At 42.0% G+C, this 20,000-nt stretch overlaps 1 protein-coding gene across 2 annotated transcripts in view; it reads left to right on the top strand.

The window, feature by feature from the left end:
- Positions 1-20,000, top strand: part of LOC137984313 (regulator of G-protein signaling 22-like) — a 39,554-nt gene that overhangs the window by 9,575 nt on the left and 9,979 nt on the right. For both annotated transcript variants that reach the window (XM_068831467.1, XM_068831466.1), the window contains exons 7-23: positions 710-858; positions 1,352-1,397; positions 1,686-1,825; positions 4,036-4,239; positions 6,191-6,265; positions 7,069-7,214; positions 7,578-7,681; positions 9,232-9,302; positions 9,465-9,563; positions 9,829-9,964; positions 11,115-11,296; positions 13,618-13,767; positions 14,618-14,644; positions 16,064-16,190; positions 17,419-17,547; positions 18,068-18,256; positions 19,384-19,407. In XM_068831467.1, coding sequence (XP_068687568.1) covers positions 710-858; positions 1,352-1,397; positions 1,686-1,825; positions 4,036-4,239; positions 6,191-6,265; positions 7,069-7,214; positions 7,578-7,681; positions 9,232-9,302; positions 9,465-9,563; positions 9,829-9,964; positions 11,115-11,296; positions 13,618-13,767; positions 14,618-14,644; positions 16,064-16,190; positions 17,419-17,547; positions 18,068-18,256; positions 19,384-19,407 — 1,998 coding nt within the window. The remainder of the gene's footprint in view (positions 1-709; positions 859-1,351; positions 1,398-1,685; positions 1,826-4,035; positions 4,240-6,190; positions 6,266-7,068; positions 7,215-7,577; positions 7,682-9,231; positions 9,303-9,464; positions 9,564-9,828; positions 9,965-11,114; positions 11,297-13,617; positions 13,768-14,617; positions 14,645-16,063; positions 16,191-17,418; positions 17,548-18,067; positions 18,257-19,383; positions 19,408-20,000) is intronic.

The raw sequence follows: 20,000 nt of genomic DNA, 5'->3' as shown, positions 1-20,000 counted from the left end.
CTGGCGTATTTTCCTTAGCTCGTGCCTCTGCCCCTAAGAAGATACAGCCTAAACAAAAATTATTCCCCGAGAATTGAATCCTGTTTTTAGGCCATTTTGCCAGCAATGTTGTGTTGGTTATTCAAAAAATAATTTTAAAAAATCCGTGATTCCGTGAGTTCAAAACTTTCTTTTCGCTTGGATCACTATGTAGTCCTACTTTGAACGGTTTTATGCCTTGTTTGCCATTGTCCACCTCTTTAATTTCATCTTTACGAGTGCTTTTTTGGAGAGGTGACGACGATTTCGTAATGTCACATAAAATTAAGGCTTTTTTTACAACAGAAAGAAAGTTTACTGTATTTTAAAGGTCGGCTCACAAAAGAACACTAGTCCATGTTTTAAGTCGCGGATATCATTCCCGGAGACCAAGTCATCTGGTGCGAATCCAATTTTTCATCAACGCATCTGCTCGTGGGGAGACCCTGTGAGCAAGCTCTCGCGAGGGAGTGGGGCGTGAGGTAGGAAAGAGGGATGAATAAGAGATAAGCCATATGGGGTACTTGGGGAAGAATGACGTGCAAGCACTTTTCCCTCTTTCCTCCCCCTTGAGGAAGCTTGCTCGTAGGCTCGGGAACCGAAATTTGTTCCCTTTTGATACTTGGTGAATTAAAAATTTTATCGTGGGTTTAGTAAGTAATCACCCAGTCTATACTTTGTGCGTTTTTAGCTTCAAGGCATGGAACTTTTCAAGGCCTTTCTGGATGCAACCTCAGGCAAGCACTTGTTCAATTTCTGGTTGGACGCTGAGCGATATAAAGAAAGTTTGGTGTCTGAGCCGGAGGAGACGTTACGCGAACAAATGACGAAGTTGTTCAGGTACGTAAGCAGCGTAAAGGACCGTCTTCAATACTATTGATGATGACAATGAGCATAACGACGAAGATGGCAATGACGGCGACGATAACCGTGACGACTACGACGACGACGGTGGTGACCATGACGACGAAGAAAGCGACGAAGATAGCCACGACGAGGTAGACAACTGACGACTAAGATGATGTCTGTGACGAAGACGATGACGATGACCATAACGACGACGATTACCATGACAACGACGACGGCGACGATAACCGTGACGACTACGACGACGACGGTGATGACCATGACGACGAAGATAGCGACGACGACGACAACAACGCTTGTGTCACGTTCTCCTGAACACATTATATCTGCAGTATTTAAGTCTCAAGAAAAATAAATTGCATCGTTGTAGTCAGGTCTTCACTTTGCATTGAGACCAAAATGGCGATCGTTTTTTTACACTCGTGCGTCTTTATGTACGTTGACTTTCGCCATTATGTCTTAACAGAGAAATCCAAGATAAGTACAAGAACTTCCTGACAGCTGACGCAAAGGTAAATCATAGTGCTAGTTGCTAGGACGATCTGCTTGATCTTGTCCTTTGTTTGACTGTAAGGCCTATGCTATGCTTTCGTTTGGCCAACTTAAATTCCCTGGTGCTGTCGACGACTTCTGGTTACTTTCGGCGTGGACTTCATCAAAATTTCCTTAAGACGAGTAAGGATTGTTTTGTGCAGGTGTTTTAATGCAATTTAGGCCAAGTTGGCATAAATAGGGCTTGTTTAGATTATTAATTGTTTTACTCGATGTAAACCGTAATTCATTATCTTTGCTCACTTTAGGAGCAGATCGAAAAGGCCCGATATCATCAGGGGCTGACACAGGATCTGTTTGCGAGAACCCAGTATGACATGCTAAGGAGATTACGGTCCTACTGGATCCCAAGGTTCCTTGTTCACATGGAAAGAAACAGTAACTTCGGGTGAGTGACGTTGAAGACTACTTTCGAGATCATTTCAGCCTTGATTTGAAAGCGATTCCAAGCGGGATTTTTTAATTGTAATTTGATTACTTTATGTGTGGTCTGTATGATGAGGACTGACCTCGCACTTAAATTCGCTTTGAAGAGAAAAGTGGTAATCTTGGAAATTATTATTCACGAGAAATTTTTTTCCAAACCGACGTCATGATTTGATTTTTGCAGTTCATTACTTAATTGAAAACACTGATTCTAGTTTGTTCAGTTTTAAAAAGCCCCGTTTGCACTAGCAAATTTTCCTTGACAAGTTTCCTTGACAATTATCATTGCTCGTGTATATGATCGACAGGTTTTCCTTAAAAAGGAATAATTGGTCGTGTATTTCCTTGACAAGTTTAGCCTGTGCGCGCAATGGGCCCTTTGCAGTTTAGTGATCACATGGCACAAAAACCGCCATACTGGGACGCAAATTGCCCACTGGGACATCTAAAACAAAGAAAATTTAAATTATCTTGCTTTGTTTAAGATGTCCCAGTGCGCAATTTGCGTTCCAATATGGCGGTTTTTGTACCATGTGATCACTAACCTGCAAAGGGCCCCTTATTATTTAGCAAGTACATAAAAAATGTTCTAGTCTCAAGCTCGTCGAAGCTCGATCACTCCAACTTGATTTCGTTGTAGCCGCCATTTTGACAGCAATGTGCAACAGCGTGATACTAGGAACCTAATCTCAACATTTCTTGCCACATTTTCCTTGTCGTCCGTTTACGCAAACAACTTTCATCCTTCATGCTAGCTATTCCCTGTCAAGAAACAGTTGTCAATTTTACCCTATTTACACCAGCAATTTTTCCTTGTCAAGGGAAAGTTGTCAAGGTGAACTTGCTGGCGCTAACGGGCGCTTAACAACAACCGTTAATGATGAAGAGGTTTTAATAAGACTGATCCTTTGTGTTCACGCCATATGACTTTTCATTGTGAACAAGTTTTATCAAGCGGGACCCTACGCATGGTTCATCCTACTCCAAGAAGACTAGAAAATCTAATTATCTGCAACGGATCTCGAGTGCATCATTACAAAGGCAGCGCATGATTTATCTAAAGAGAGGGTGAGTTACGAAAACGGATCTCCGTGCCCCATTATAAGTTTTCGTTCCTAATGCCGCGCATATTTTAAATTTCTTTACGTCATTACAACTGGCCATTCAGATGCCTCTCATTGGAAGAGGCCCATGCATGGGGGATCCATTTTCTTTCGTCATCCTCTCTTTTTATCTTCAATATCGTAAATAGTTTGAACCCAGGCGTCTAACTAAGTTCAGGACGATCGTCCCGGTGAGTGTAGTCCTGAGAAGGACTGTTTTGGGTGACATTGACTGACGTTTTAACAACCTGAGCGGAAGTCACCTTCAGAATCAAGTGATTTGTTAAACGTCAGTATGTAAATAAATAAATAAATAAATAAATATAAATATTGCTAGTGCTAATCACCCTTACTTGCAGTCGAGGACTGAATTGCGAAGGGCGCGGCTCACGACATCGGGCTGAAAGCATACAAAGGCGCCTCTGACTGCCGCTATACAGCCCATGTTTGATGTCGGAGCACAGCACCACAGCTAGATGTTAATTAGCTGTGAGTCGATTTTGATGAGGGAGGAAAACCGGAGTACCCGGAGAAAAACCCTCGAGTCAGGTTGAGATCGACTGAAACTCAGCCCACATGCTGGCTGAGGCCAGAATTGAACCCCGGCTCGCAGTGGTGGGAGGCCCGATAGATAACCACTAAGCCACCCTGACACCCATTTTTCATGGTGTAAGCCTTTGGTCACTGATGTAAATGGTCAACGAAGTCGTGATGCTATTGGTCGACTGCCAGTTAAGTAAGCCTTGATGTCATTGGCTGTTAAGACTGTAGAGAATGATTGTTGCGTTTCGATCTGTCTTAGTCTGACGATTAACAAATCACTGACCTCTGAAGATGACTTCCTCTCAGGTTGTCGTTACGTCGGTCAATGTCCAAACGGTCCTTCTCAGGGCTACACTCACCCGAACGATCGTATACTTCACTTGGTCATGAGGTTAATCTTCTGTTTGTAAAGCCCTAGAAAGTTAATCCAGCGATTTCCACGATGTCCCGCATGCGCACGGAAGTGCGATGCGCCACCTATTGGGTTAACTCGTATACTCTTGTTTTTCTTTTCAAATTATTTTAGAGACCAATTGATGGGATTTTCTGATCTCAACCGCCCTGCTTCTGGGCTCAGTTTTTTCCCAACTCTTTCGTTTGTCCATTCTTTACCGCCGCTGGGGGAATGGTGCCGAGAGGTTGTTCGATCGCGCCAGTGGGATCGGGAAATCATGGTGAAAGAGAACAGAAATAAATCGGCACTGCGGAGAATGGGTCGAATTGCAGAAGTGTAAGTATCTGTGTGTGTAAAAGATCAGCATCAAAACAATAGAATAATTTTCTTGCTTTGCCATGGAAAATAGCTGCATTTTGTGTTTCTAACGTGAAAGCCTTTAGCCTTACACCTGACTCGGGTATTGCACGTATGTCCTATGTCAGTTATCTTATATGTGATGTCATTTTCTAATATATGTTTGTTTTTATACTCAATGCGCGCGGATGGATTTTTGGAAATTCGAAACTGGCTTACCTGGTATCGACTGGGTTCACAGTAAGGGGAGCTTCTGCTGCAGATCGAACTTTGGACCCTCCATAAAAGGGCCGTGTCTCTAAAATCAGCCAAATTCAGCGACTGCGAACTGGTAACCAAATCAAGCGAAGGGTAAAAATAACTACCTAAAACACTGAAGAAAGGTTTGATTAAAACAAGAAATACAAAAGGAGGTAGGGATAGGGAAAACTGAAGAGGATTAAAATGGATTGCAATTGTGTTCTGTGTTGTTTGTAACTGAAAATTCTTTATGCTCGACAGTCGGGCATTTTTTGCCACGAGGTTTTAAGTTGTGTAGGTTAGAAGTAATTGATGAAATGGGTAGTTTCTAAAGAAACTATCGTGCTGCGTCGGTGGGCAAGTTGTGTACTAAAATTGGTTTTATGCTTTTAGAATCTCTGTACGGTGGCCAATTTACATCATCAACTCCGTTGATAAAACCAAATTTTAGAAGTAATTAGTTGGTAAAACTACACAAAATGAACTGCACTGCCGTGACACGGCCTCTTTACTTGGAGCGAATTAGACTGTTTATACATTATTCTTTGATTACATCTGACGTCACGGCCGCCATATTGGTGGAAAGAACGATAGAGAAAAAGTCTTTTGGGAATTTGATTCTATTATTATGCAAATCTTGAGCTACATTTTTGTATTGTTTTGGCACCAACATGGCCGTATTATCACGTGAGTGCAATCAAAGAATTTCAATATAACGGGAGCAAGCTAAGAGCAGTAACGTCTAGATAATGAAAAGGAAAATACACCTTATTCCAAAATGGCCGCCATTTGAGTATTCTTTTGTTTCCATGCAAATTGGCCCTTATGCCCTCGCTTTCAAAATTCGAAAGAATATTTAACCTTGAACGAGGCCAACAGGGCCAATTTGCATGGAAACTAAAGAATACTAAAGTGGCGGCCATTTTGCATGGGCACCCAACGGCAATTTTCGAAAAATATCTGTTCGGAGGACGATTTGAGATCTAGAATTTTCGGAACATTTGTTGTAAAATTTCTTGCTTGCCTGTCCTAGGATTTTCGAACATCTAAAACATGGTATAATTGCCCATTTTAAACGGGTTTTTTACCCTAAATAGGTCACCTAGAATTTTCGGGAGCCTTTTTTTTTGGCTGGCATTTTCGAAAAGGTAAGTTTTGATCCCTATAATTTTCGGATCACTAGACTTTCAGCTAGGAAATCCGAACAGATGAAAAATTTTTGGGGAACAAAAATATGCCTCATTCTACCGTTTAAATACTAAAATACGTTTAACTATGGTGTGGTTTTGAACTATATTCTCGTTGGGTGCCCCTAATTTTGGAATAAGGTGTATAAATCGTTATAACGAGTACAGGTCAATTATTGAATTAAAGATAAATGGGGTAGCTTGATTGGGGTGGAAGGAGGCAAATAAAAGAGGGTGCTCGTACATTTGTCGGGGAATACCAAGATCAAGGCCAAGGGTTTTGGAAGTGATTCCATAGACTTGTAATGCGCTCCTACATTGGGAAAATGTCTTGCCTTATTAATGCTCACATAAGCGCCAACAACATGGCGGGTTTTCACTGACAAACAAGCTTACTCGATAAAGGATTGGCAAGATCAGTTTTCTCATTACCAAAAACGCTGGCTCTGTTTTTTTATTTTACTATAATTAAAATCCTCATTTGCAACGTTTGGTGTTTTTAGGACTGAAGAGCACTTTACTTCAGCTCTCCGTGGCGAAAAGGAGGCTGGTTGCCCTTTTAAACGCTACCTGGAAAAGTAAGAATTGTGTAAAAATACGAGGGAAAGTTTTCTATCATTTTTTTCCAAAAAAGCGGAGTTTGTGGCCGATTTTGGAAAGAAAAATTACAAAGTAGCATCGCAGAGGGTATTGGTGATAGCTTAAAGCGGCCGTGAGACAGAAATGTTAAGCCGAGGCAGTATTCGATTACACTGGCCGGCTAAAGGGTTTAAATCTTTCTTTCACGACAGCCTGAATTGCCTTCAGTTGTCTACGAATTCAACTCTACAATTTGAAAGAAAACAACTTGTCCTAACTCAGTCCCCAAGAGTTCTTATAGCTCAACGGCGTTGAGCTATAAGAACTCTTGGGGAATTTCTTGGGAAAGCTCGTGACCTTGAAGCGTTTCACTCTGGTTCAGAGCTGGAGTTTTTTTAATTGTAAAATTTCCTTATTTGGATGTAACGTAGCTCGTGCATTTTCCCGCGTGTCCAGCTTGGATCGTATTTTTGTCCATATTTGGGCATAAAATTGGTATCCTGAAATCTCCAGCTTTGTTGCAAGGAAAAGAGTTGCAATTTACACGCTTCGAGGTCATGTCCTTCTGCGTAGACTTAAAGGAACACTTCGTGTTGGATGTCAAAATTGGGTGTGCATGGACTTAAGGAATGGTGATTTATGCGACCCGAGTCTTATTTACAAACAACTGTGCCCTGACCTATATCTAGTATGGCAATTGCAATTTTAGTTATGGCCAAGGGCTCCAATTTTCCTTAGTCCCATTTTTTTACCTAAAACATCAAGACTGCATGTCGTGATTTTGGTATATTTTAAATTTCAGCAATTGCACAGACGATAAAACTCTGTTGTTTTCACTTCTCTTCTGGTTGGATGTGACTGATTTTACCACGGCTGAAAAGAGATCAGGTGACCGATATCTCCGACTGGTCAATGCCTGGGCGATTTTTAACAAGTATATTGCAAATGGTAAGGATTAATTCTTTTATGAACTCTTTTTTGACTGGAGTTTTTTCATTCTGTGATTCCGGTCAGTCGGCGACCCCTTCTAACTTAAAGACATTGAAACTGCGCTGATGATTGCTGGGAGCAGGCCAAAATGTGTTGCTTGAGACTTACTGTCTTGCTCATTCAATGCTATTATCTAGCGGCTTTCTTGTTAAGGTTGCCGTCGTGTACGTAGATTAAGGCTTCCGTGTGAGTTTGTCACCACGCGCTGAGAGTTCGCCTTACGTGCTTGAAATTGTGTTCTAATTCGCTAGTTTTCTTCGTCTTTTTATAGCTTTATTCTTTATAGCTTGCCTAAAAGGTATCTTTTTTATATTCTTGTAGACTGCGAAATGAGCATTGGACTGCCTCAATCTGAAAGACTGAGACTAGAACGCATTCTCCACTCGACCAACGACTTACCGCTGGCGTTTTTCAAACCAGCTCAAGTAAGTATTCCTAACTAACTTCCAATTATGTCACTGATTTTGTCTTGTCTCCTGATTGTAATATGTATTAAAAGGAAAAACATATCAGATTGTTTTCTACTCTTAAGTTTTATTCCGCAAGTCGAACTCAATTCACCAGTAAATGAGCGCTTTCTTATTGTGCTAATTATAAATAAGTTCGTCAAGGAAAGACATGTAGACCTCACGCAAACCATGCCATTTACGAACTCAAAATTGGGTAGAAGACTTCGATGGATTAAGAATAGTAATTTCGTCACTGGTTCGTTTCCTATTTACCCGTGTGACTGATTTGTCGTAAATTCTTGTCCCTTGTCATGATTTTCGCGACCAGGGGTCCGTTTCTCGAAGGTCCCGAAACTTTTTGGGCCTTTATCGGTTGTCACAATTCCCTCTGTATCTCAAGAAAGGAGAGGTTTTAAGTCGTCAAACTTTATTTAGTTATTTATTTATAACAACTTTATATTTAATAATGAATACAAAAAGGCTGTCATCAGAGAGGAACTGAATCCTCATGTAAGATGACCCCCTAAAAATATCTACAAAGCTATCAAGAAAGGTAAAGTCTGCGTTCGAGCCAAGGAGGCCCATCAGGCCGGCGCTTATCTCCGGTTTCTGTAGCATGAAGCGACTAGGAGTATTTCTACTCCCCCCTGGATGGGATGCTAGTCCATCGCAGGGTTACCCCCAGCATTGAATTCGCCGGTACCCATTTATACACCTGGGTGGAGAGAGGCACCGTGAGAGTAAAGTGTTTTGCCCAAGAACACAACACAATGTCCCCGGCCAGGCCCCGAACCCGGACCACTCGATCCGGAGTCGAGCGCACTAACCATGAGGCCACCGCGCCTCCCGTATCTCAAGAAAGGAGAGGTTTTAAGTCGTCAAACTTCACAGTTATCGTGCTTCCTATATATTATTTTGAAAGCATCTCAAAAGATCTTCTTTTTAAAGCACGCGGATGGCAGTCTCGCAAATGACTTTTCGGCCCTTCAAAGTGCTCGGGTCTTTCGAGAAACGGGCCCCAGAAAGGCGATGGGAAAGGCGTCTTCAAGAGAGAGATCTAAGTACGGGGTTTCACCCCGCTCAACATCAACTGTGATTTGACGCAAGCACTAGCTTTAAGAATCGCTTCCGTGCAGTGTCAGATTTCCCGGTCGCCACAATGTTGCCCGTAGCGCGTCGCAATTATTCAAGATGGTGCCTGCAAAATTTAAAAACCAGAATAACCAGTTGTAAACTTCATTTATTTCGAGCAAAAACCCCTTCTTTGAAAAAACGTTCAAACCAATTTGGTTATAGACATTATTTTCGTGGCTGCATACTTCATCTTGTCTTGAATATCGTTCGTAACAATCCATTAACTAAGGATCCTTCGCCCATGTTATATGTGCCAACGTGAACGAGATTGAAGAATCGCAGAAGACTTACGAACTTATGATGGTTAACTTTCTTCATTAAACACTATTATTGTCAATACTGCTTTGTTTTTGTCTCCGCTGACCTCCTGATATCGTTTGAATATTTAACAGGACCATGCTACCAAAAGGCTTGAGCCTTCGTGGGAAGCTTTTAAGCAAAGTGAACAAGATACGTTTGTCAGGTATGTTGAGTACAGTTCAATGCTCGCCAATGAAAACTGAAAAACTGAAAAACTTAATTTAAACACGTGACATTGATGAGCCTAAAAAAGGACTCGTTACAAAAATGTACGTGTACATTTGGGTGAAACTGTAAGAACACATTCTTCGCTCTTCGTTTCCAGGTCGCAGAAGGACAGTTCAGACCGCGCGTCCATTGTTGCTAGTGTGAGGGAAGAGGAAAGTCGCTACTTCGCTTCCAGCTCAGGACGCTGGGTAAAAAGGTAACAAGAGGTTAAAGGTAGCTTGTACTCGGGCCGGTTGACTCAAAGCGATCAAGTTGATTGCATGATCCAATCAGATTTTGAAGCAGTTAATGAAACCAGCGTCAAATGCGAATGAATGCGTGTGGAATCTTATTCGGGCAATCTCACACGGCATTGGGCCAACTTAGCTTCATATAAAAAAAAGCCACAATAGAAATTCATCACTGAAAGGAAAACGAAAACAACACCTGAAATTATATTTATTTTTATTATAAAATTGAAGGCATCCTGGTTCAACCCCGTCTCAGAGACAACGCAGATTGTACACGTCATTAGCTATGGCTGAGGAAATTGACGCCAGTCGCGCTTCACCAGGAACAGATTCACCAACAAGACCAATAATTCCGCAACCAACTAAGGTACGTTTGTATTTTTCAAGATGTAAGAAGGCCTTTGGTCCGTCAAAATGCACAAAATTGTTTGTTAGTTCTCGTTAGCGGCGTATATGAAGCGCTGCTGAACTACAGCGCTCGAACAACTGAGTTTGGTTTTCTGGCGATAGAAAGCATTTTGGAGCATATTCTTATAATAGACCAATTCGGCTAACTCAATGTTGTACCCAATTCAAATCTCTAGGGGTTAAGATGCTTTGTGTATTGCATTGGCATGATAAATAATGTAGCATTCACATTTAAATGATATGGTAATACTTGGAACAAAACGGTTTACTCCGAAAGGATTTGAATTGGGTACGACAGTAACTTAGCCGAATTGGTCTCTTATTGCAATTTAAATTGAAGCTGTTGCTTTCAATGACCGTTACTCAAAGAAGTGGTAATAGGCGTATCGTCATAGGTACGTGTGAAGGTGATCTCCATATATAGAGTGCGAAGTAACTAGCGAATTTACCGCTGAGGCACAAATTGGGAACACTGCAGAAACCAAATCAAATCCCCTGTATCAAATCGTAGGCTGGTTTTTGAGGAGACTGGAAAACCGGAGAACTCGGAGAAAAACCTCTCGGAGCAGCTAATTTCCCTTTCGTAAACAAGCGATGCGATTTTTGACGGTCGATGCCATTCTTAGTAACCAAGCCTTTTCATTCGGTTAGTAAGATTTTATCACAGTTTTGTAGATTGAAATGTTTTTAAAAAGTCCGTCAATTTACTGCTAGTTGCATACACATTTGTTGACAAAAGTCGTACCACCCAAATTCCCCCTTTTTGTCCTCTTTTTTCATCATCACACCATCACTGGCATTAATAGTGTGGGCATCATTGTCGTTTGTACTACTACTACTACTACTACGATCAATTACTACTACCACTACTACTACTACTACTACTACTACTACTACTACTACTACTACTACTACTACTACTGCTGCTGCTGCTGCTGCTGCTGCTGCTGCTGCTGCTACTACTACTGCTACTGCTACTGCTACTGCTACTGCTACTGCTACTGCTACTGCTACTGCCACTGCTACTACTACTACTACTACTACTACTACTACTACTACTACTACTACTACTACTACTACTTCTACTATTACTACTACTACCTTCACAGGCCAACAAGACAAAAACGAAAACGAAAAAGAAAGGCAAGTCAACCAAGAATGTCTCCTTTGACAACAAGAAAAAGAAAGCTGTCGAGTCTGACGAAGAGGGCTCAGATTCTGAGAAGAAGAAACAGGCCGAACCTGTAAAACCTGCCATTCCGGATTTTGTGGACGTCTTAGAGAACAAAGGGTAGGGAAGTGTGTTATATTGGAATTTTTGATACTACAAAGTTACCAACATTGGTAGAAAGTCTTAAAAAATCATCTTTTTCTTACGAGCGATACGATATAGATGGCATCTGGTGCATTCTCGTCACCAGGGCTTCGGATCGACGCCAAGGCTCTGGGAAACTCGGAAGACCTTAGACAGCAATGACCAGAACCAGGTTGCTGACCAGCGGTTTTCGTTAAAATAATTGTTTGCTGGGGGTGCTCAGTCTCGCGGGCTCAGAAAACCTGGTTGTGGCCATTGTTATGTAAGGTTTTTCGGGAAACTCAGTGTAGGAGAACATGCGCAGCAGGGTTTTTATAGCCAAACATTGGCCACGTGGCTCGTGCTAACATGAATGCACCGATTAGAGACGCTTTTGATTGTTCTTCACGGAACTAACACTTTGTTTCAGGGTTACCCAGATCTCTTCTCTCAAGAGAAGAGTCAAGAGAAGAGCTCTGGGGTCGAGATTGGCATCTGGTGATTAACTACAAAGGAAAAAAAAATAGAGGACGTGATGGTTTTTGCTAGCGATGCGATCATAAACAGAAGAAATATAGTGAGACGGATTGACTTGTTGTTGTTAATTAGTGTCTTGTTCCATCGAGAGCTACCAATGATCAATACGCTACTAATTTTGTGTATTTAAGTGAAGCTATGATCCTCGCAGTTATGAGTGCAATTTTAGCAATTGCGTAGAGAAGCTTGAAAAATTCAGGACTCCAGGGGGATTTGCATCCGTGACCTCGCGATGGCGGTGCGACACTCTATCCAACTGAGCTATGAAGCCACTGATGTTGGGAGCTGGTCATTTGTGTGTTCTAAGGTTCCCGTGATGAAGAAATGACCAGCTCACAACAAAACAGTGGCTTCATAGCTCACTTTGTTAAAGCGTCGCACCGGCATCGCGAGGTCACGGATTCAAGCCCCGTTGAAGTTCTGCATTTTTCAGGCTTCTCCACACAATCGCTAAAATTGCGTTCATAACTACGAGGATCATGGCTTCACTTGATTTCATATCTCAGTTCAATATATGATTCATTTCATGTAATCATTTCGTACATTGATTCATACCTCACGCGAAAATGGGAACCCACAAATGACCAGCTCCCAACATTAGTGGCTTCATAGCTCACTTGGTTAGAGCGTCGCACCGTAATCGCGAGGTTCAAACCTTGTTGCGGATCTGAAATTCTCAGGCTTCTCTACGCAGTTTAGCTTCACTTGATTTTATATCCGCAGTTCAATACATGATTCATTTCATATATCATTCCGTTCGTTAATTTTGTGTATGTTGCTTGTGTATTTGCTTGCTTCGTAAGGGTAAAGCAAACCTAATTGTCATCCAGAATCGCATAATTCTCACTAGGAAAGGAAAGGAAAAAGGAAAGGAACTTTATTTAAGTGTCTAGTAGATTTAGCGCTGGAGCACTAATTGGGGACACTGTAAAGTGAAATTAATAATTAACACAACAAGTCAAATGTTAGTTTTTGAGGAGAGGGGAAACCGGATTGCCCGGAGAAAACCTCTCGGTGCAGAGTAGAGAACCAGCAAACTCAACCCAAATATATGACGCCGGGTCGAGGAATCGAACCTGGGCCACATTGGTGAGAGGCGAGTGCTCTCACCACTGCGCCATCCCTGCACCCCCTATTTTAGGCTTTAGTAAACAAATTATTGTCCTATGGACCGAATTTATATTATGCAGAATATATGAGGCTTGGTGCTCTTACACTACCGATAGATAATCAGATTCATGGTATTTTGCATGAACGTCACAGTGTGTCACAAGAACGTGTACCGACAAGCCTAAGAAATTCATGTAATGCTCCTTGGTTAGGGTTCTGGTTAAGGCCATGGTTAGAGGGTCACTTTGTGACGCCTACAGCAAGTAACGTGAATCTAATTGCAGGGTCTGTACAGCCCACTTTCAAAAATACCATAGTACTCTTTGTTTGTCCCCCGAAATGTTTCATAAGCATTGTTTTTATTTTCTCTTGGGACCATTGTGAGTCCTAAGAGAAACTAGAAACAATTCGTATGCAATATTTTGGAGGGCAAACAAATAGTTTTGTGGTATTTTTGAAAGTGGCCTGTACAACCACACACCAAGCTATGCATCCGAGTTCATTGTCGCGAACGCGAGACCGACTTCGTCGTGATCGTTAGGAAGCCGTTCGTTGGCAGCCAAACACCGACACAGAAACGAGACGGATTCTGTGCCCGTGAAACCTCTGCCGTCTTGGGTATGGACGGCTGGAACTGGAAACGAGAACTGAAATTGATGTTTATCTTGCAGGACTGTTTCGGCTTTTAAGCAGTACGTGCAAAACATGGAAGGAAGACAAGCACTGAACCAGCTTCTTATGTACCTAGACATTGAACAATACAACGCTATTTTACCAGCTAAGAAGGTGCAAAAGGCTCAACAAGCAACACATATTTTCAAGTAAGTTGATGAATGTGCTTTTTCACCGCACAACAAATGTTCCTTCGTGTTACAATCAGTTGGAAATTATTTGGAACGCTATGACTGCGTATGATATATCCATCTCTTCCACCCCCTTCCCCTCCCTCTTCTAAAAAGTTCCCCTTAACATTTTCCCCAAACATCCTGATCACTTGTGCCCAGAAATTCTTTTACAAAAAATGTCTGTGAAGTTGATAAATCGGTTGCTTGGCAACGGGCAAAAGGTTTCCCCCTACCTGGGACTCTAATAGTTCAGTTGCTCTTTTGACCGTTTCCAGGCAACTTGTTTATAATCTTTCTCAGCTAACGGGCAGATTGCTTTATCTACCACCTCTAGTTTCATTTGTCAATGAAGTGTCCTTCTAACTTCTTAACCTCTCCTCACTCAAATTAAATTTAACGGTTATGATAACCCCTAGTCCTAACGTTAACCTAAATTGTTAATAAGTAGTCGGCGTTTGGACTTAAAGGACACTATGTGACAGTTAAATGGATCGGATAGAGGAAAGGAAAGGAACTTTTTAGTCCTCTAGCGCTGGAGCCCTAATTACGGACACTGTAGACTGAAATCAACAAATTAACGCAATTCAAATCAGATGTTGCTTTTTGAGGAGAGGGGGAAACCGTGTACGCGGAGAAAAAACCTCTCGGAGCAGAGTAGAGAACCAACAGACTCAACCCACATATGACGACGAGTATGGGAATCGAACCCAGGCCACATTGGTGGGAGGCGAGTACTCTCACCACTGCAGCCACTGCTTTGTTCTGAGGGAAAATTCTGTATAGTGGTAAATGTCACTTGTCTTAGCTGGTCACTTTTGTTTTTTAGGACGTATTTTGACGCCATATCAAGAAGGTAATAATTAGTGTTACCCGGATCTCATCAAGGAGAGCCTCTAATTCTGTCAGTAGTCAGCAAAACAATGAACACTTAATGACTGGTCCCGAGGGAAACAGTTCATTTTGTTTCCCGAGAATCTCAATGTTTCCGCAAGGCGCAGCCGGGGGAAACATTGAGATTCGAGAAAAACTTGCAACGGCAACAGCAACGGCGGTCGTCGGTCAACATTCGCGGGTAACAGTGCACTGTTACCCTCTGACGTCATAGCTTTTGCACTGTTGCCCGCTCAGAGCCTTTTGGCAGGAAACAGTTTTTATTTTTAGATGTCATGTGACCCCGAAGTAACCAATGAGAGCGCGCGCTGCTGGAGGAAAAAACTCAGCGTTATAACAATACGTCTTTCTATCTGCCATTCAGACAGACAGTTATTCTTTCTCGTGGTCACCTTCCATAAAGACAGTCTTCGATTCAGTGATATGGCTCCAGCCAGTCACTTAAAGTTCCCTTTACCCGAAATATTTTATTTTGCTAAGATAAACCTGTTCACCGATTGAAAGGTGTCGCCGATTTTACTTTGAAATCCCAATTTTTGTGAGCGGTAACATTTATCAAATAAAAACCGGAAGTCGTTTGTCCAGCGCCTGAACTAGAGTAAGGCATGAGCCTATTCCTGTGTTGACGTCACAAACTGCTTTGCATTGCAAGAGCTCTTTCGAAAACCTGGAATTCACTATTTTCTTAAATCCCATAATAGACCTTGTTTATCCCCCAACATTTTGCATAATCATTGTTCGCAGTTTCGGGACATGCAGATGTTCCCAGAGAAATCGAAAACAATGCCTATGCAAATGTTTGGGGAGTACGGAAGGTGTATTATGGGATTTGAGAAAGTAGAGATCTAGAGATTGTAAAACAGCTTGTGACGTCATCTCAGGGGTAGGCCCATGACTCCTAACAGCTCGGTCGTGGAACAAACTGCCAATTCAGTTTGTCAACTTTATACATTTCGCAACCAGTTAACGTAAAATGCATGTTTTACTGTGCCGAAATTTGACCTCTCTGGGAAAAAATACTGAGTCAGGGTGGCCTCTAGAGCAGGCTATATCGGTAAAAGGCGATGAATTATCCTTCGATTTACTCCATGGCGCCATCTTGGACGAAAAAAGGGAGAGAGCGCTGGGCCGACCTAAAAAAAAACTTTCAGGGAAGAGGACAATGGGGAGGGGGGGGGGGGGGGGGCGAAAAATTAGAGTGGGCAGGTGCCTTACCTATCCCCTCCCCCACTAGTCCCAATTCTGTCCTGGCTGCGCGTCCAATATGGTGGCCTTTCAACTGCATACTAAGTTCAGAGGCACTTAAATAATTCATGATTTAGTTAAGATGTTAAAATCTCTTTGCTAAATATTCAAAGTAACCTGATTGTCTTCGTTATAGTTCCATTGGTCTACCACAATCTCTTATTGATCAAGTGGAGAATGAGCGACCCAATTCCCCAGTTTTCGCTGAGGCTCAGCAATTTGTACTTTCTGACGTGCAAACCTGCTTTAAAAGTTTCTTCAAGGTACGTAACTGACATTCATGATCTTTGGCAGGTTGCATGCTCTGTCTGCCTTAGTCTTTTCTCTTTTCTTCTTGGTGAACTACGAAATCACAAGGTAAATTCAAGAACGCGTGAAATCTCGTTTGGAGAAAACAGTACATTTACCACAAAATGTACGTCGCAAACCTGGAATTTAGGAGTTCCGGTTCTTTTGATCAGCAGAAGAGTTGTACGCTAAAATATAGTATCAATATAGTGTAAAAGTGTTGTGGGAAGTAACCTTAATCGGACAGTTTTGGGGCCATGTGTAGATTCAGTTGAAAAAGCTAGTTTAAAAAAGGAGACAAAAATTTAACTTAACCAAGACGACGGCCGTTTCGTCGAGACTGTACCATTTCAAAATATTTATTTGTATTCTGTATCACAATTACAATCGTAACTATTGAAGTGTTTAAATCCCCTTTTACACAAGCACAAAAATTGACACGGCACTGCAAAATCGTGGCACGGTACCAATATTCGGAGTGCCGGCACACCTCCAGAGACATGCTCGGCACCACGATAATTTCTGGCACGGGTGCTTAATATGCCTTTAGTGATTGTTTAAACACGAAAAAATTATTGTTCCGGTAAAATTTAAGAATCCGATCCCACCAACGCGTCGGCCAACACGTCGGCCAACGCGTCGGCCGACTGTCGGTCGACTGTCAGCCGACTGACGGTCGACTGTCGGCCGACTGTCGGTCGACTGTCGGCCAACGCGTTGGTGTCGGTGGTGTGTCGACCGACGCGTTGGCCGACGTGTTGGCCGACGCGTTGGTGGGATCGGATTCTTAAATTTTACCACTGTTCCGTACTCGGAAAATAAAGGTACCGTACCGAGATTTCGGAGTGCCGTGCCAGATTTTTGTGCTACTCTAAAGCAATATAAGTATGCATCAGGTATCCAAGATCTGAGCATGAACGAACCATGACGTTGCAGTTGAAGTTAACTGCTCCCATCTGCATTGAACATGCAAACCTTGAACATCACATTTCATCTTAAGACAGAGGCAGTTTAAAAAACGGAGACTGGAAAAGTATATCAAGATCCGCCAATCATCACAGCATACACAGAATGACCTCTTTGGAAAGTTGATCGTTGTCGCATTTCTTTTTTTCCCATTAAAAAATCCAATAAGAATGTGAACAAGATCATTATAATGTAACAGTGTTCTTGTTCTTAGCTCATTTTTGATTTTTTTTTTAGCACGCTCAAGATGCCAATGGTCCCCATGAAGGCACGCCCAATACACCGGCCAGTTTCAACAAGGCAGACACTTTCGACAGCTCACAGAGTTTCTTGCAGTTTTACAGAAGAAGGACGAGAAAAGCAAAGGTGCGTTAATCTCTTGCGAGTTTGCCAAAGAGGATCGATTTTGCCATTGTAAATGCCTTCCGTTTTTATTGTATCAATCACAAAGAAATTAAGTTTAACCTGAAAAGATTTTAGTCTTGGAAGAATGTCCTGATTTCACCTCAGAGCTGTTGGCTCAGTCGGTACGGCCTGCCGTGCGGGAGGTGGGTGGTCCGAACCCCGGCCTGAAGAACTCGTAGCTGAAGAAGGAGTCTTTCTAAAATATTCTTATTACATCTGCAGATCATTATAGTTAGCCTTACAAGTCCTCTAGGATGAGGGCTATAAGTAAAACCCTCGGTCATAAACTCTGGGGGCCGCTGAAGAGCCCACATTGATAAAATTCACAAAGTCTTGGGCAAGGAGTTCCTGGTGTTGTCACACCCCACCCCTGTAAGGGCCTTGCCTTGTTGTGTTTTCCTCCCCACCGGTGTTGTCAAATTCAGATAAAATGAACTAAGTTGAATAGAAGGACCAAACAGTTGTTCTTAACTCATTCCAGAGTACTGGTCGCTCTGCACCGACCAAAGATGATAAAGACAACTTCAAGAAGGTTTTACAGTCAATACACGGGCGACTTTCATTAAAAATGGAATATTTCCGACGCTATTTGCAATCTCATGGTGAACCCGATGGCTTTCCTCGCCTGGAAAAGGATCTTGTCTTCTATTTGGAGGTTCAAAAATTTAAGGTAGGCAAAACTTGGCCCGTAATCTCAACACGCCCGCTCGAATTTTGAAAAAAAAAATCATTTTAAGTAAGAACGGCGTCGACGAAGATGATTTCAGTTACTAAGCAAAACGAATGCTCTAGGAATACGTCTGTTCTGCCTTTTAGGATATCACTTGAGCATTCTGCGAAAGAACGACAGAAAATACGAAATGACCAGATATTAAGTTCTGTTGCATAAGGACTAGAGCCCATGGCGATGAATTGATTCTCTTCCTTGACATTTCTATAGCGTAACTTTAGTTCCTGAACATTAAATACAAAGTCGTAGAAAAACTGGATTTTTTGTCGCGTAGCCCTCGTCCTTACTTATGCTCTGTCGCGTGCGAAGGTTGCGGGTCGCAATCCCGTCCCTCGAGGTCCTGATCCCATTGAACTTAATTTTCTTAGAAAAAACCAGCATTCCTAGGAAGACCAGACGACACCTTCGAGTCTTACGAACTCTATATTTTAAGTGCAGGTCATAAACGAAATGGAAAAGTGATTCACGCTCTTAGTTGTCTCTTACAGACACCTATAAAGTCCAGGTGGCCCCAACGGGATTCGAACCCAGGACCTCTGCGATGCTGTTGCAATGCTCTACAAACTGAGCTTTGAAGCCACTTAGTTGGGAGCAGGTCACTTTGTTGGGCTCGTGTGTTCCCTTGAAAAGATTCCGCGATAAAATAAATGTCTATATATTTCAAGAGGGGGTTATAAATGAAACGAACCGTGCATACGGAACCCGCGCCCGCAGTGCGCGCAGCAGTCAAAACTATGATATCCTGTCAATCCTTTGCCCTTTCACCGGAAATGGTGCACTAATCTGTGTGTGGACGACGTTGTTGTCGATCTACCCTTTCGAAAGGATGCCATCAAAGTCTTTTTTCGCGAAATTAACACCATTAAATACATTATGAATACAGTTTTGACGTCTTCCTACACTTAATTAGAAATACCTGACTGAATTAGTTGGAAAAAGCTCAAATAACAGCCAACCCAGTTTTTGCCCCAAAGTTTGTTGACAACAAAGTTGCCACAAAATATTTTAAATAGTTTTTGCAATTGTCTCTTGCTAATTTTGATTATTCCTTGTGGTTGCGTTTGCAGGAACTTTTTAACTATATGGATGATGTAAGTCAACTCTTTAAAGTACCCCTGTGATTAAAAAAAAACACTTCCTTTTTTCGTCAGTTTTTGAAAGTGTGTTTGCTCAACACCTGATTGGCACAAGTTTGAGCTTTGATTTTTATCCAAAGGCCGTTTACTTTGAGTGTCAGTTTTAGATTTCACGGTCCGGCATTACTCACGTTCAAAGCGTGTGATTGCAGCTTATTATATATACATAACGCGAGTTTAAAAGTCTGACAGCCCAAAACTCCCGTGCTGTATATTAATTTTGCGGCGTTAAATAATCTTTTTGAAATCAAGGCTTGAAACTGTGGTTGCGTAGTGTATAGTTAACAGTTTGAAATCCAAAGAAAAATAAGGAACGATGTTTTCTTTTGGTCACAGGGGCACTTTAGGTTATTATAAATAAAGGTAATTGGCTACACGCTGCTCTTTATAAGCGTCTCGAAGTTTCCCCCCCCCTGCTCTTCTCTCCAGCTTCAACATCATTCGCGTCTGGGAACAAAGACAATTAACGTCACAAAGTGTGCTCCAAATGCCTCCTCCAGTTGCATTCACCTTAAATTAAAAATAACGATAAATAAATCCTATGACTT

This window comes from Montipora foliosa, chromosome 14 (genome assembly GCF_036669935.1).
Source record: "Montipora foliosa isolate CH-2021 chromosome 14, ASM3666993v2, whole genome shotgun sequence".
NCBI lineage: Eukaryota > Metazoa > Cnidaria > Anthozoa > Scleractinia > Acroporidae > Montipora > Montipora foliosa.
This window is presented reverse-complemented; position numbering and strand designations above follow the sequence as displayed.